The sequence below is a fragment of the Vigna unguiculata genome, chromosome 6 (assembly GCF_037176805.1).
Source record: "Vigna unguiculata cultivar grain cowpea cultivar isolate G323 ecotype 2 chromosome 6, ASM3717680v1, whole genome shotgun sequence".
Classification (NCBI taxonomy): Eukaryota; Viridiplantae; Streptophyta; class Magnoliopsida; order Fabales; family Fabaceae; genus Vigna; species Vigna unguiculata.
In genome coordinates this window covers 8,778,319-8,795,881 of record NC_140797.1, presented here as the reverse complement: position 1 = coordinate 8,795,881, position 17,563 = coordinate 8,778,319, and the positions used below count along the sequence as shown (strand labels likewise).

Here is a 17,563-nt window from a genome sequence, read left to right as displayed (position 1 = left end):
CGATGCCTAAGTCAGCACTGGTGATGTCAGGGTTTCAGAGAATAATTAATGCGTAATGAATGCATGGGATAGTGTGCTATTTATACCTTTTTACCTGTGGGTCCTACCTGGGATGGGCTTTCTGGCCCAATACTCCTTTTTTAGCCCTTCTTGGATCTAGTGTAAAAGGGGAGAATTTACCAAGGGGTCCTTCATGTCCTTCAGGTGTTGGCGGCATCCGGTGCTCGGCCATGAGATGCATAAAAAGGGGGGCTTTCTTTTGGGAGGGTGCCTTCCGTGTGGAAATCGGCTGTCGGGCTTCGGCTTGCCGGCCACGTGGTTTAATCAGGGGGTGTGGAGCTAGGTGGGGGCCGTGCTGTCCATACGGAGGGGTTCCTGTGTGGTAAGCGGCTCTGCGTGGTAGGCGGCCATCGCGCTCTCTGATGGCTGCCTGGTTCAGTGCGAAGGCGACTGTGTGGTAGGCGGCCATCGTGCTCTCTGATGGCCGTCTACTTGGGTGTAGTTGGGACATCGCGTGGTAGGCGACCATCGCGCTCTCTGATGGCTGCCTGGTTCTGTGCGAAGGCGACTGTGTGGTAGGCGGCCATCGTGCTCTCTGATGGCCGTCTACTTGGGTGTAGTTGGGACAAAACACATTCAAAGAAACTCTTCTTCCACATGGCCACAACCATGTAATATCAATGCACATCAAGGAAACTTGTTCCCTTCCTTCCACACGGCCACAACCATGTAATATCAGTGCACATCAAGGAACTCGTTCCCTTCCTCCCACAAGGCCATAACCATGCTAGCAGTGTTCGACATCTTCTAGTGAGTATCTCAAGGTGCCTTGCTGCCACACCTATCGGCCACAACGATAGAGCTGATGAAGGCATGACCACCTCCTTAGAAGCTCCATCAAGAAGGATCACTAGAAGCAAGTCTAGAGGGGAATCTTCTATTCCATCACCTTTATCTTTTTTTTGCATTACTTTAGTTTGAATTCCCTAAGTTGGTTTCTAGTTGATTTATTTTGGTTGACTTGTTGGCTTTGATCCAAAGTTGACCTTTGACCAAGATTAGATTAACTTAAACCAACATGCTAATCCTTGCTTGTCTTGTTTTGTAGGTAATTAAGAGAAAGTAGAGCATGGCTAGGTGGCACTTGGTGATTGGAGCACTTGGATGAAGTGGAAGAGAGAGGAAAGCAAAAAGCATAAAGCAAAAGCAAAAGTAGACATGTACCTTGTCTCCTTTTGCCTTTGTGGTTTATGCCTTAGAAGGTCACTTGGTCTCCTTCCTCTTTTGGCCTAGAATCCTCATGGGAATGCCTCCACCAATCATCTCCCTTCACTTGGCCAAGACTCACTCTCACATTAGGTTTAGGGTTTGCTAGTTAATCCTTTTTCATGTTTTTGTATTTGCTAAAGGACCCCTATGAACTCCTATTTAAAGGGTGCTTATTGTCTTGTAAAAGGGTTGATCATTTTGTTATAAACTTTATGCATTCAACCACCAATTTTCGTGAGCTCTCCTTCCTAGAAGTGAACTCACCTTTGCCTTATCTTGCTTGCAAGTGGCGGCACCATCACTCATCTCTAAGGCTTGGTTGGCTTAGATCCCCCCCTATGAGTGGCATGCTTCTTCCATTCTTCATCTTCTATGCTTTCCATTTTTATTGTTTCTTCTTTCATTTTGTTCTATAGTGTTGTTATTGCCGTGTGTGTTTAAGCTTGAATCCAACTCTCTTCTTCCTTTCATGAGCTTGAGAAATGAACCTTCACATCTAGATAGCATGCTATCTTAATGTCCAGTGGGAATTTTCAAAAAGCTTTCTTAAACAACTTCACCATATTCATAACTCTAAAAGGAAACAAGATAATCATTCATCAAGAGCACATGCGGGAAACCATGCTACGGATCACACACCGTAACTCCAGGTGGAGTTCCCAAATAGGAACATAGTCTGTAACGTCCCAGGACTACCAAACTCGTCAGTAAATCACTAAAGACCCATCCGTACTAGCCACAACCAGCACACTCACACAGGCAACACTCACCAACCCGAGCCACAACTCAAGAGTTCCTCGTGTTCATCTGGTATCCCGAGCCACAAATCAAGGAAAGTCATTCCGGGCCACAACCTATAGAATGCCACGTGCTTAACCCCTATCCCGAGCCACAACTCAAGGATACGACACACCACGATGTCTCGCTTAGGCGAGTCAGACTCATGACCAAGGCAACTCAAGGATACGACACACCACGATGTCTCGCTTAGGCGAGTCAGACTCATGACCAAGGTTTGAACCCATGACCATGCTTATCAACAAATCAATGCACAACCACTCAACCAATTCATGCTTCATGACAATTCACATAATTGTAGAATTATGTTATCACTCAACAATGATCACACACATTATTAAAAATTAATAAAAAATCAAACAACACAAAAGATACATACATAGGACTCGAACCCAAGTCCTCTCAATCCAACCAAGTACTCTCAACCATTTGAGCTAGTACTTTTCCATGTCACATCAAACAATATTTAATGCCATAAAGGCTCCCACTACTCGCGTTTATTAATTAATTAATTTTCACGAGTCTTACACCGCCTCTACAAGCCACCACTAGTATATTACATGTGCGGGACTATCATGTTACGATCCACCATTCGTAACGCCACGTGGAGCTCCCTAGTACAAGCCACAATTTGTATTCTTAACACAAGATTCACAACATCACCAGCCACTATCCATGATTGTCAATCAAGTGGAGCCAAACCATACAAGCCATAACTCGCATGCTCACACCAGATTTCTCATATCACTAGGCCACAACCCAGGATCACCACGTGTATACCTTCCATTCTATGCCACAATTCCAAGAATGTCTTCAACAAGTTTCATACTCAAGGTATTATCCAAACCGATGTAGACCAAACACACTTCAAATGGAACAACCTTGCGTTATCGCCTGGCAAAATTTCGTTGTAGACCGCCTTGCAAAAACCACATGGCACTAGGCACCACGTGCACTAGAGGTCTCTGGTTCTACAGGTATCGCCTGGCGGGACCATCCTCATTGCTAGGCGCCACGTGTTCTAGTGGCCACTGATTTGGTTGCTATCGCCTGATGGCAACAGTTCATTCTTCCCAAAACCTTAAATTATAATCAAGTTTAACCTCATTTATCCCACCACCCTTGTATACTTCATCTTTTATACCAATTATCTGCCTAAACTAAGTTAACCATCTACAGAATCCCAATTTCGCAATCCTTCACATCACACAACACTCACTGCCATCACTGTCGTGCTGGAGCCTGGTGGAAAACTAGGTGCCACCAGGCGGTGCATCCAATTCTTGGCAAAACCTAGAATTTCCTTGTCCTTGCAAAAAATCCCAAAATTCCCAAACGCATTCTCTTTATCCATTTCCATAAATCAGCAAGCAAATCATACCCCAATTGTACTTAATATCAATTTAAACTCCAATAAACAGATCCCCAACACAATTCATACATCAATTGACCCCTGAACTCAGAATTCCCAATTTTCCAAACCCTCACAAGCATACAAATTATTCATCCAATTACCTCAAACCACAAAATAATTCAACAATTAATAACATCCAACATCCAATCAACAAATAAAAATTCCTTTTTCACCTAATTAGAATGACCCAGAACTCACAAAAACCCAAAAACGAGCCAATTCTTATTACATAAAATAAAGAACCTATTTAACGTTAAGTACTAAATGACATACACAGGACTCGAACCCTAGTCCTCTCATAATAGTTAAGTATTCTCAGCCAGTTGAGCTAGTATTATTCCTTGTCATAACTCCCCACATTAAATTCTATAAAGATTCTTTTACCCGCATTTATATTAAATAAATAAATATTTATTTATTTAATTTACCGGGTCTTACAGAGGACACTATGGTGAGACGCGAATGAAGAACAAACTTCATTGTGTTTGAAAGGTGCTCAACTTTGTGGCTTTGCTAGATATTGCAAGGGGTAGCAACTTCATACCTGATTTCCACAATTCAATATGATTTATGGTCTGTGGAGTAACCTGGTAAGTGATAGAAATCATCACGTTTGCATTGTTGATTAATATGCTTTCAGTAGCCTAATTGTTGTCTATTTGTTTGTTAAAGGTTTCTCAATGTTGAAGTGTTGAGTCTAAGAAAGGAGTGGAAGAATTTATACAATTTGTGCAACGCTATGAAGGTAATATATTTGAATTAAACAAATACTTTGCAACATCGCCTTTCTATATACAAATTAAAGTTAACGTCTTATTTTGCAGACATTCAAGAGTACTACACCAATTCCCGTAAAGTTCATAAAGTTTGGTAGAATAGCATATGCAAAATTTATAATTCAGATGTACAATAGTATTGATTAGGATATTGACTTGTTGTTACAAAAGAATTTTAGATGTATTTGTGTTGAGAATATTACTTAATATCTTTTTTATTTAAATTAGTTTTTAGAAAATATTTCAGTTTTAGAGATATGTTTCAGTTTTAGAAATTAGTTATTCTTTTAGATTAGGAGTGAGATATTCTAAATATTTTATACTTGATATTTGTTATATTTTGCTCTATATATAGGGTATATCAATAAAATACAACAACATGTTCCTCCATATAACATATCAGATATATCGCATATCTTTCATATTTTCAAAAGCCCTAAAATCCCAACAAGTGGTATCAAGAGCCATTGTTCTTACTGCCGATAGAATGGAAGGAAATATGTCACATGTTGATATTCCACTCTTTGATGGTGAAAGCTATGATCTATGGGTGGTAAGGAGGCAAACATATCTTGAGGGCTAGATCTATGGGAAGTCATGGAGGAAGATAATGTTCCCTTGTCTGAAAATCCCAACGTAGCTCAAATCAAAGCTCATAAAGAAAAAAAGACGAGAAAGGCAAAGGCGAAGTCATGCTTGTTCGTAGGGGTTTGACAAATGATTATGACTATGATCATGACTCTAAAATCTCCCAAAGAAATTTGGGAACAAGAAGATTCGAGGTATGAAATTTTTGAACTTGATAAGGGAGTTCAAGATGCAAAGAATGAAAGAATCAGAGACGATTAAAGAATACTCAAACAAATTTTTGGGTATTGCCAACAAGATAAAATTGTTGGGAAAGGAGTTTCCAGATTCCAGACTCATTGAGAAAATTCCTTATAAAACACAAAAGATTTGTCTACAATTACCTTTACATAGGTGATGCATAGGTGATGCATCCCTTGCAAGCACAAGAACAACAAAGATTGATGAGAGAAGATCATGAGGCGGTTAAAGGTAATTTAAATTACATTGACGAGAATGCTCTCATAATCAAGAAAAATAGAAAGAGCAAACACAATAACACACAGGTTTTTCCATCTTCTCCCCATTGCAAAAGAAAAGGTCATTAACCTAACTGATGTTGGTGCAAGACAAATGTCAAATGTCACAAATGTGGTCAATTAGGACATGTGGAAAAGGTATGCAAATCTAAAGATTCTCAAGAAGATGTTCAGATTGTAGAGGATAAATCAGAGGAGGAACTACTTCTTTCAACATCATGTGTCATAACTAACGAATCTTCAAAAGATTGGATTATAGATAGTGGTTGCAGAAACCACATGACTCATGATAGATAACTTTTCAAGGAGCTCAATATTAATCAAATATTTTCAAGGTAAGAATTGGGAATGGAAGAAAACTTGTTGTGAAAGGTACAAGAACAATTTCAATTAAAACTCATTCAGGTATCAAATTTATTTTGATGTCTTATATGTTCCTAAGATTACCCAGAATTTGTTAAGTGTTGCTCAAATGTTAGAGAAAGGTTACAAGGTCTCTTTTGAAAATAAAGTATATGTGGTAAAAAATGCTAACAACATAGAGGTATTCAAAGTACACATGAAAGACAAAAGATTTTCGGTGGATTTTATGAAGGAGGAATGTGCTACAAATAAGGTGAGTATGAAAGAAGGATCAGAATCAAAAGATAAATATCTCTAGAAGAAAGTAGATATCCAAGTGAAAAAAAGTAGATGGAGGTTCACATTCTAATATTCACAAAAGGTCCAATGCCACTACAATGAAATCCACACAGGACAAAGAAAAAGAAGATGATGCTGATATAAGAAGAAATATAAAGGATGATGCCAAATTGAAGAAGGATGTGATGCCATGGAAGAAAGAGAAAAACAAAAAAATACAAGCACAAAAAGAGGAGAAAATCAATCATCAAAAGATGGAGAATCAAATCTGAAGATATAAAATTTAAATAAACAGATATTAAGCAAGGAGGAATGTTGAGAATATTACTTAATATCTTTTTTATTTAAATTAGATTTTAGAAAATATTTCAGTTATAGAGATATGTTTCAGTTTTAGAAATTAGTTATTATTTTAGAGTAGGAGTGAGATATTCTAAATATTTTATACTTGATATTTATTATATTTTGCTTTATATATAGGGTATATCAATAAAATACAACAACATGTTCCTCCATATAACATATCGCATATATCTCTCATATTTTCAAAAGCCCTAAAAATCCCAACAATTTGGATTATGGATGATGTTAGGTTTCATAAAATGTAGACATTTGTTTCTGTTTTATTTTGGTCTGGTTTACTGAAAAAATAAGTTGGTTAAAAAATGTGGGAATAACCAAAAGCAAAAATTATATTTAAAAAAAAGACACATGGCCTCGGTTGGTGTAGCACCCAAAGAAGAAAGTGACATATGGCTTCAGTTTACACCATAACCAAGGCCAAAAAGCAGGCCATATGGCTTCGATTCACACCACAACTGAAGCCAACAGCCATTCACATTTTACAATTTATTTTTTAATATTGGACTATATGGCTTCGGTTATAAGAAGAACTGAGGCAGCGTGTGGGTTTTCTGCCTTAGCTCACACTTGAGGCCAAAAGCTTACCCTTTTTTACCTCGTCAAAATATGCCTCGATTCTGGAACTGGGACAGAAAGACAAAAATAATTGCGGTCAAATCCCCTTCTTGTAGTGCACTAGTGAGTGCTAATATTTTTTACATACTTAGTAATAACTTTTGTTCAAGTCATGTTTGTATTAGGTGCAAAAGTAATTAACGATATAAAATTTGACAAAAAAATCACATTAGGTGGTTATTTTGATTGTAAATTGTGACTAATTGTTGTTGAAAGGGGGATCTTACTCACTCAATTGAAGTTTTGATGATGTCCAAAGTCAAGCATGTGATTAGGCATTGCCTTAGATTTTCCATTTGAATGAATAGTGCATGCTTAGAATAAATGTAAGCCAAGCCTAGAACTTCCTAGATAAGCAAATCCATTTCTAAACTGCAAAAACCTAAGTGTTATAGAATTCTTTAATGGATTAACAACTTATCTAATGGATTATCGAAGTGCACTGCAACCACTACAATCAAAATTCAGTCATGATAATTGATTAGGTAAAACTCCTAATCCATTAATCAAACCAGCAAAATTCCCTTTTTAATCAAATCTCAAATTCAATTTTACAATACGAGACATAAAAAAAGACAATTCTTGAGTTCTGAAGAGATTATTCTGCTGGGTATTCAAAAAGATCAAGGATGGAGTTAATCTAAGGAGATCAAGCTTGGCACAAGGGACCAATTGTCATATATGCACAAAACTATGTGTACTCGTCCCTTTCTTTTGAATTACTGTTCTTTTCATTGTTATTCATTGTGTAGGTGAAGGTCTTTTTGCAATTGTGTGTAGCATTGTATTTAGAGGGAGTTCTTGATTAGTGAATCAAGTTCTTGGGTCATTAAGGTGTAGAATTATATAGGTGATCTTATAATTCTTGGAACTTTATTGATTTAGTGGAATCCTTCTAAGCTCAAGTTGCTTAGAAGACTAGATGTATATTCATTTTGAATTGAACCGGTATAAAAATTGTTGTCTTTTCTTATTTCTTTCATCTTTTGTTACTGCTAATTGCTTGAATTAATCTATTAATGCAGTATTGATAAATTGATTGAAGATTCATAAAACAGTTCAAGAATATTTTAAAACAGTAAAATCTTAAAAATCTAATTCACCCTTGTTAGTTTGTGTATATTAGACGTATCTATATTAACAATTGTTTTTTATCGCTAATATTAATTGTTAAATTACATTTTTATTTTCGTGAATGGGTGCAATTTGTTCCCAAGGGGTTGGATTGAGCTAACCTTGATATATAATTGTTCAGTGAAACCTGCAATAACTTTTATTTCTTCCGCAAAAATACTGCAATCTGGATTGAGAATTTATGCATGTTGGAAATTATTGCATTTTGGGCTTTATCTTTGAGACAAACTATATCTAAATTATTGCTAATTAATAATATAATTTCAGGCTGCTTCAACACTGTATGGTCCTCACACATTGTCAGCATACATCCAAGAATTTAAGAAACTAGCAGAAGCAATGGCTGAAGGACAGAACATCACTATAAAAGGTCCCTCTCCACCAGATCTCTCATCTGTACAAATAAGTCTGTTAGTTGGTCCGTTTGGAGACTCACCTCCAGAAGGAATCGAATTTGGTGACATAAAAGAAGACATAGCATTTCCAGAAAGAGGGTATTTTAGGAAGGGAGATACACCAAGTGCTACATTCTGGAGTGCTAATCCAAGATATGATCTTCTCACAGAAGGCACATTTGCTGCAGTGGAGAGGCTGCAAGGGAAAAGATGGATTGCTACGTATGATGATGATGATTTAAGCTTGTTTTTCAAGTGGAAAGTAGATAATAGTTCCTTGCATGGGTTAGCTACAATCGAATGGGAAATACCAGATGGTGCTGTTTCTGGAGTGTACAGACTAAGACACTTTGGAGCAACAAGGATCACCATTACCTCCCCTATTAGTTACTTCACTGGTGCTTCAAGTGCATTTGCAGTGCAGTAAAATAGAAGCTCTGTTTTATTGAATATGTTTTATCAAATACAAAAGAGTTAGGAATAAATGTTTCATGTTGCATATCATCATCAAGGACTAGGAATACTTAACAATGTACTCACTTATCCATCCAAATCACACATCGAAGACACTTTCCTGTACTCAATAAATCAAAAGCCTTGTTGATGTCCTTAAACTCCACCTCATGAGTGACAAATTCATCCAACTGCAATTCCTATAAAAACATGGGGCAAAAGTTAATAGACTAGAGATGTCGCAAAAGTTTGATATTTAATAATTTTTTCATTACAAATTTTACATAATTATTTCTACAAGTCTAATACGTATATCTTAATCTTGATGGGACAGACAGCTTTGTTGAAAAGTGAAATAAAAGCAATTGCATAATTTACCTTGTCCACGTAACGTTTAAGGAGAATAGGGACATGAGACTTGGGTATGAGACCTCCAAACAAGGATCCCATGAGGCACTTGCCGTCATGAAGGACCTCATGGGAACTGATATTTATCCTGGCTCCTGGTTTGTCCACTCCTAAAACAATTGTTTTTCCCCAACCCTGAACACAAAATCATCAGCTTGCAACTCATGCTTTCATCAAGTATAGATTTGTGGAGCTCATGAGTGTTGGGAAATTTTGACAGTGTAGCATGTACCTTTCTACAAGAAGCATATGCTTCATGCACCACTGATGCCATGCCAACACATTCGAAGCAATAATCTGCTCCCCCACCAGTCATCTCTATGATAACCTGCTTAGCACCCACATTTCAATACAATGGCATTCAAATAGTGAAGACATTGAACTTACATCAATGAAAGTTGTTTTAATCTTTTCATTTCATCACATGCAAAGAGAAAGGAATTTCAACAAAAAAGATTGATGTCTCCAAGAGGTTAGACCTGGCTCACAGGTTTGTCCTCACATTCTCTTGCATGGACAAAGTCTGTGACACCAAATTTTTTTCCTGATTGAAAGAGAAAAACAAACCATAAAATTCAGAATTCATGCTTGAATAACAATATAATGGTTACTATGATGTTACTAAACAAACAGTGCATTACCAATTTCAAATTTTTCTGGATAGACGTCAACACCTATAATCCTAGTTGCTCCACAAAGTCTTGCTCCCTCTGCAACCTATGAAGCAAACGAATTGCAACAAGCATTTTAGCACAGAAACATAAGTTACAAACAAAAGAAAACATTGTTGAAAGAGTTCATACTGCTAATCCAATAGATCCCAGCCCAAAAATGGCTACTGTAGACCCTGGTTCCACACCAGCAGTTCTCCAAGCAGCACCTACCCCTACATGTGGAAGCACAATTTTATAACATTGATTAAAACAACTGTGTGATTTGGAAATATAAGATAACTTTGTTAGTTTCAGCTTAAAAACTAACAATTGGTTTAGTACAACAAATATTGAGATATTTTGTTTAGTATAATAAAAAAATTACAGTCTTAATCCAATAAATTTCAACTGCTGATAAAACATGTGTTTAAAATATTTGTTAGATTTTGTTTGTGGAAACTAATTGTTAAAGAAGCTTGCCTGTTGAAACACCACATCCAAGAAGGCATGCCCTGTCAGGGGGAATGTGTGGATCAATCTTGATAATATTGGCAATGTCCACCACAGTGTACTCACTGAAGCTTGAAATAAACAAAAAATGGTATATGATGTCTCCATTCTTGTCAGTGAACCTAGAGCTACCATGTCGAGGCATCCAGGGAGACACCTTGAAAGGGAAATTAGTACAACGGTTGCTCTTGCTTGATTTGCAATCTATGCACTCCCCACATTCTGGTAGGATAACTGGAATAACCACATCACCTTTTTTAACTTCACTTACATCCTTCCCTACACTTTCCACAACCCTGTCATCATATCAAAACTTATCAAAATCTCTTCAAACACTTCATCATCTGCCAACCCTTCAATCTTTCAATTGAATGACTCTGTTTTCTAAGCATTCACAATTTCTTGTATGTCCTATTAGTTTCTTTCTTTTCAATATACTTTCTTAACAAAATCTATTCATTCTATTCTGTCATCTGCACAATAGGGATGAGAGATAAATATTGATTAAATTTGTCTCGATTTTAACGGAAATTTTTATACTCATTTAACATATGTACGAGTAATACATGATTTTTTAAATTATGTATGACTATAGGTAATTTTCATCTCTCTTCGTCCTTCTCTCCATCTTTATACTCATTTTCATACTCAGACTCATGTTTTAAGTAACTAAATCACTCATAATTTATAAGATAACTTAAGAAACTTAATTTCATTATTCTTTCCGATAATCGATATTACTTTATTTGGTGACACAAATCTTTATTCTCTTTCTTTAGTGGTTTTTAACTTATTAAATATTCACAAAATTTATTCATATATTTAAGATATTTCTCATCCATTTCATTGTTTTTATTTATTGTTTATGTTTTCATAATTCGCAAAATGTTCTGACGCGAATTACCATGTTGACTCACTTTTTTTAATTAAAAATTAAAATAAAAAATAATTTAAAAAAATAAAATTTTTTATATTATATTATTTCAAGATACAAATTTGAAATAATATTGTAATTTAAATTATTAATAATTAAAAATTAAATTTGAAATATTAAATATATTGGAAAAATAATATGTAATTTAATAATTATTTTAATTTATTTAATTAAAATTATTAATTTAATTAATTTAAAACTTATAAAATATTTACATGATTACATGATTATATTATAAAGATAAATTTTTACATTATCTTTACAATATTTTATGTTGATTTTTAGGTTGACTCGATATATGTATGAGTAATAATTAATTTTTTAAATTATGTACGAGTATAGGTAATCTCCATCTCCTCTCCATCCTTGTCCCATCTCATACTTCATTATTCTTTCTCCTAATCGGTATTACTTTATTTTGTGACACAAATCTTCATTCTCTCTCAAATATTTTTTAACTTATTAAATATTACAAAACTTATTCATATTTCTAATTTCGAAGATATTTCTCATGTTATAACAACTTTAATTATAGTTATTTTTTATTTATTTGGCTTCATTTAAATGATATATTGCATCTAAGGATACCCAAACCTCAATATTATTAAATTAATTAGTTTTTAAAGGACACATTTGATTTTTTTTCTACTTCATTTCATTATTTTTATTTATTTTTTATAATTTTTATTTATTCTTTATGTTTTCGTACAAGAATATCTCAATTTCAAGTATTGAATTGATTAAACTATCACAATATTTGGATAGCAAATTGGGGCACAATCGGCAGGCCAACCTCTCAACCCATCTTGTCTAGTTCACAAAATGTTCGGACACAAATTAGCCCGTTGACTCACTTTTTTTATTTAAAAATCAAAATAAAAAATAATTTAAAAAATTAAATTTTTTTGTATTATATTTGTAAAACTTTAGAAAATGGTATTTTATAAGTGATAGTGGTTTAAAAATAGTGAGACTCGATTATTTTAATATTAAAAAGTTTTAGTATAAATATAATTGTTATAAACGAGTTTCATTGTTTTAAAATACATTATCTCTCTAGAAACCACTTTTCTAGAGCTCTCTTACTTCTCTCTGAGAGTTCTATCTTTATGTCTTTCTAGTCGTCTGATTGAAGAACCAAGACCGTAAGATTGATCCTTTCGAGGAACTCTTCAATTTTGACTTATCAGTTTTTCCGTTCGCGTAAGTTAAGTTTTCGCTCTCTCTTTTTGTCTTTTATGTTTTCTATTGCATGTAAGCCCTCTTCCGCTTGCATGCGTCATTTTATGTATTAGTATGAGTCTTTGTTGATCAGTGATCATAATGGTATGCCCTGGTCGTTCTTATGATATTTCTATGTATAGATAGAACATCCTGTGGAGTTAGAGATGTTTAACGTTTATAGAGTTGTTTAAGCAAAATACTAGATAAGGGAAGCTAATATCTATCATGTCTCAAAACCCTGTTAGGAATGTTATTATTTGATTATTCTGTAATTGACTGATGTGTTTGATATGTGAAATGGGTTATGATGTTTGAAAACGATAAATACTTAGGTTTTATTTGTTGTTTGAGAATAAATGTATGTTATAAGTGCAATTGGATGCAATTGGTGTGAATATTTTGATAGAATTAATGTTTAATACTCAAATGGTCTATGTAGAGGTTTTGAAGTTGTATGGATTGGTTGAATAGGTATAATTTTTACTTAAATCAATTTCTGCAGAATTGTGCAGATTTGCTTACTCGTTGGGCGAATGAGTTAATCTGTCATTTTATGCAGAACACTGATCTGCAGAATTATACAAATTGGCACACTCGTTGGCGTGAGTAATACTCGCTGAGCGAATTTCCAAGTCAGGAACTTCCAGACCAGAACCAGTGACTAGGCAAGTGCTACTTACTGGGCGAATTTCTAAGTCAGGAACTTCCAGACCTGGACCAGTGGTTGGGTGAGTGCTACTCGCTAGGCAAGCATAGGCTAGGGGCTAGGCGAGGGCTACTAACTGGGCAAGTAAGTACGGACCTGAAACTTGCATTCTTGAGTGGTTTGAATGGTATTTTTTGTGGTTATAGAAGCTTTGTAATTATTATGAATGATGAGTATATGATATGAGATTGTTTATATGAGACTGAGTTAAGATTGGTTCATGCTAACCCAAGGAGGATTATCAATGATTGTGGTAGTGTTTGCATTGAGGTAGGGTTTGTCTTGGAAGTTATCATGACGCTTTAATAACCATTCAAATTCTAAAGTAGAGAGGAATGTGGTATATGGTGAGAGGAGCAGGAGATCCTAGCCTAGGGTTTTTTCCTTGACCATAGGTGTTAATGGATTGACCTTGTATGTGGTAGAGCTTTCACTATTAATCTGTCTGTCATTACAAATGCATGACTGACTGGATCTGACCTCAATGCATGTATCCGGATTAGTTAAGTCGTAGTTTATAAATATATATGTGAGAATATCTGCTTGTTTGTAATTGTTATATATATATATATATATATATATATATATATATATATATATATTATGTTTAAGAAAATTCTTTAAAAGTCATTAGCTTATCTTTCTTTTGTGTTTTTGTCTTGTGTTTATGTTTTCCTTTTGTGATGATCATCTATTCAGTGGGAGCAGTGGTGGTTGTAGTTTCAAAGCACCTCTGGAAGTTGAAGGGGGTCTAAGTAGAAAGTTGTTCTAAGTAGTTAGCTTATGTTTAGAATTAAAAATGTTTGGTATGTATAATTGATATATTTACATAGTCTGATCATTTGTAAGACTGTATTAATATATTTTATACATTCGTTTATTTGTTAATATCCTAATGTATTAATTTTAAGCTGTTAAAATTGAAATGTTATAATATTACTTCAAGATACAAATTTCAAATAATATTTTAATTTAAATCATTAATAGTTACAAATTAAATATTAAATATAATATAATAATAATAATATGTAAATTTAATAATTATTTTAATTTATTTAATTAACTGAAAGCTTATATTTACATGATTAAATATAATTTATATATATATATATATAAATAAATTTTAAAAACTAAAAGAAATGTGGCCAAAGCCATCGACTTATCCATCGACAGGTGAATCAAGATTTCCATGTAGGGTTAGTTAGTGCATCCTTTTTGGCGATTGCTTTCTTTTCACATTAAAACATTGATACTATTATTTTTTTTAATATGAATTTTTATTATTTTTTATAAAAAGTAATTTAAGTAATATGTGAAATAATAGAATAAACGTGGATAAAATATTTAATACCATTAAATATAAGATGAAAATAGAAATAAATTTTTTCTTTAAAAATGAAAATAAAGATAAAGTTTTACTTTAAAAGTTAAAATAAAATCATATCGTAGAAACAATACTTATCTTAGATGTCAGTTTTATAACGTATATTATGCTTAAACCACTTCTTAAGTTAGAATCGTAGCCTAATAATGGGGACCCAAGTGCGTATATATGAGAATGCAGTTTGCCCACATCTACTAACAACTACACTATTCAAAATCTTTTAATGTGTTCATTTAGTTCAGATTTTCTGCAGAAGTAATTATTTATTTTATTTTTAGTAACATGTTTTTGAAGAAAAAAATCATTTTCCAGAAATAGTCTATTACTGAACACCTATATAAAGCTCAAGTAGTTTATTTCAATTCAAAAACTTACGAAATTGAATATTAGATAAATTTTCAGTAAATAAAACCATTATAAAATTGACAAAACTGTAGAAACTCACCCAGTTGCCTCATGACCCAGAATCCTTGGAAAAATGGCAGGAGGAACCTTCAAAAGAAAACAAAAGTAAAATAAAAATAAAAATTTACGAACATTCAAATTGTCAAATATTATTTAATAATAAATAAAATACTTTACTAAAACAAAATATTAAAATTTAATAATTTAAATCATAATAAATAATTCAAATTAAAAGTAACTCAAATTGTATATATTTTATTTTCTTTTAAATGTGGAATTCCGTCTCTAATTCTATGTTACTTTTTATTTTATTTAATTTGTATCTTCTCATCTATGTATAAAAGGAATTTTATATTTATATTTTTCAATGTTACTCTTTAGATAAACATTTTTAAATTAAAATCATTATTTTATTAATTTGATGTTATTTTATTTAAATTTAATCCTTTTATCAAAATTATTTTTTTTAAATAATTGTTTTTTTAATTATTAAATTTCTCACAAAATAAATAAAAATAATTTTTTATAATAAAAAATAAACAAGTGTGTATGTATTATTACTAATAAAATTACCAATTAATAACATTAATATTAGCAATTAATAATAATAAAGAACCTGGAGATTCCGTAAAGTGACGTCACTGTGGCAGAGAGAGGAACAAATAACACGAATTCGCACCTCACCGGGCATTGGTGGCGCCACAGTTATCTCTTCGATCACCAATGGCTCACCGGCTTTTCTAGAAACCGCGGCTGCAATTTCGCAACGAAAAGAAATTCAGAAAACGCTGTGATGTTAATGAAATCGGAATCGAACAATTTCTGAGAAGTAAAGATTAAGAAATGGAGGGAAGATGAGAGACCTTTGCATCGTATTGGTTTTCCTTCGGTTGTTGAAGCAGGAGATGAAGCCTGGCTGTTGTTATCTTCCATAGCCAACTGTGGAAAGAGGAAGAAGATGAATACTCACCTCCTATTCCTATACAGATGTATATATCCTCGCACGTGATCCGCTACACTTTTATTAGGAAGCCAGAAATGACACAAAAACACCAATGCAGAATTGTATATTTACCTCGTCTTATAGATCTCGGTTGGCGAAAACCAAAGCATATAATGACGCACTGACAATTTTGCAATTATAGACAACTTTCATGCCTCGTTTCACATAAAACCCGAAGCCAAAAGTAGTTATAGGCATCGGTTCAAAAAAATCGGTGCCAAAAGAGGTTATAGGCCTCGGTTAAGGAGGCCCGAAGCCAAAAAGGTTGCCAGAAATTTCAAAAATGCCATTGACGTTGGGACTTATAGGCTTCGGTTGGGGAAAAGTCGGTGCCAAAGGGGTTTTAGGCCTCGGGTGTTAGGGAACCGGGGCCAAAAGGGGGGTTATATGCCTCGGTTCTAAATTGAACCGAGGCCATATAGTTTAATTAGGGCTCAAAACAGAACCCCCTTTCTTCCTCGCGCGCTAGCTACTCCTCCATTTCTCTCTGCAAATTCCGGCCACTCTTCTCTCTGCAAGTTCCGGCCACTCCAATAACACGAGCTCCGTGCTGCCACTACCACCATCTCCCGTGCTGCCACTGCCACCGTTGTGCTGCCACCGTTGCGCTGCCGTCATCGCTATCTCCTCCTCTCTCCGCGACTTCCGGCGAGACCACCACGCGAGACCACCTCGCGAGACCACCACGCGAGCCCCCTGCCACCGTTGTACTGCCGCCGTCTCGTCTCGCGTCCGATCGTCCCTCTCTCTGTCTCTCTGCAAGTGTTCCAGCGTCCCTCCACCACCACGCGAACATTTTCCTTCTTTTGCTGCAATTGTCACGCCGTGGTTTCTTTAAAGTAAATTTCCAACGCGTTTTTGTTTGGTTTTCTGTTTTGTGTATGTTAATTTTAAATTTTAGTTATTGTGAGTGTTAATTTGCATTGAGATTGAAATTGTTTGGAGTGTTTTGATTAATTTTGTGAAAGGATTGAGTCTCAATTTAAGAGCATTGTGTCTTCAAATGTAGAGCATTAAGTCTGAATTTAAGAGAATTGTAAGAACACTATAATTAAATAGGTAATATATGATGTTAAGGAAATTGTTGTTTTTGCTTTTATTTGTTACTTATGACTTTCTCTTGTGTTTTTTGTTATCTCTTGTAGCTCTCGAACGTGTTGAATTGCATCATCTTCCACTGTCATCTACTTTTTACGCGCTTCCAGGTTCCTAATTCTAATATTTTCCTATGATGCCAATATGTTGTTTGCTTTATATATTTGATTAATTATTTGTTAAAACATGTTGTTTTCTTTTCTTATATGTGAGTTAGCCTTAGTTTCCGTTTGAGATTCAATACGAAAATTATGTATTGTCCCCGAGTTTTCATTT

The 17,563-nt window shown here is 34.4% G+C and overlaps 1 protein-coding gene and 1 pseudogene across 1 annotated transcript; one reads left to right on the top strand and one right to left on the bottom strand.

The window, feature by feature from the left end:
- The first annotated feature begins 5,922 nt into the window (after window positions 1-5,922).
- On the top strand, window positions 5,923-8,968 carry LOC146885489 (neutral ceramidase 2 pseudogene; annotated as a pseudogene).
- A 37-nt stretch (window positions 8,969-9,005) lies between these two features.
- LOC114187545 (alcohol dehydrogenase-like 7) lies at window positions 9,006-16,233 on the bottom strand. The gene is made up of 10 exons (XM_028075819.2): window positions 16,053-16,233; window positions 15,806-15,942; window positions 15,230-15,276; window positions 10,507-10,832; window positions 10,177-10,259; window positions 10,015-10,090; window positions 9,853-9,917; window positions 9,606-9,701; window positions 9,344-9,508; window positions 9,006-9,165 (listed from the first exon to the last, which is right to left on the bottom strand). Exons 1-10 carry the CDS (start codon window positions 16,120-16,122, stop codon window positions 9,049-9,051), a joined length of 1,182 nt encoding a protein of 393 aa, XP_027931620.2. The 5' UTR covers window positions 16,123-16,233; the 3' UTR covers window positions 9,006-9,048.
- Between the last annotated feature and the right edge of the window lie 1,330 nt (window positions 16,234-17,563).

Excerpts from the sequence above, each read along its gene's own strand:
- LOC114187545 (XM_028075819.2), bottom strand. The coding sequence starts at position 16,122 with ATGGAAGATAACAACAGCCAGGCTTCATCTCCTGCTTCAACAACCGAA. Across the intron at positions 15,277-15,805 it reads TCACTTTACGGAATCTCCAG|GTTCCTCCTGCCATTTTTCC; the intron begins GTTCTTTATTAT and ends TTTCTTTTGAAG. Across the intron at positions 9,918-10,014 it reads TCCAGAAAAATTTGAAATTG|GAAAAAAATTTGGTGTCACA; the intron begins GTAATGCACTGT and ends TCTTTCAATCAG.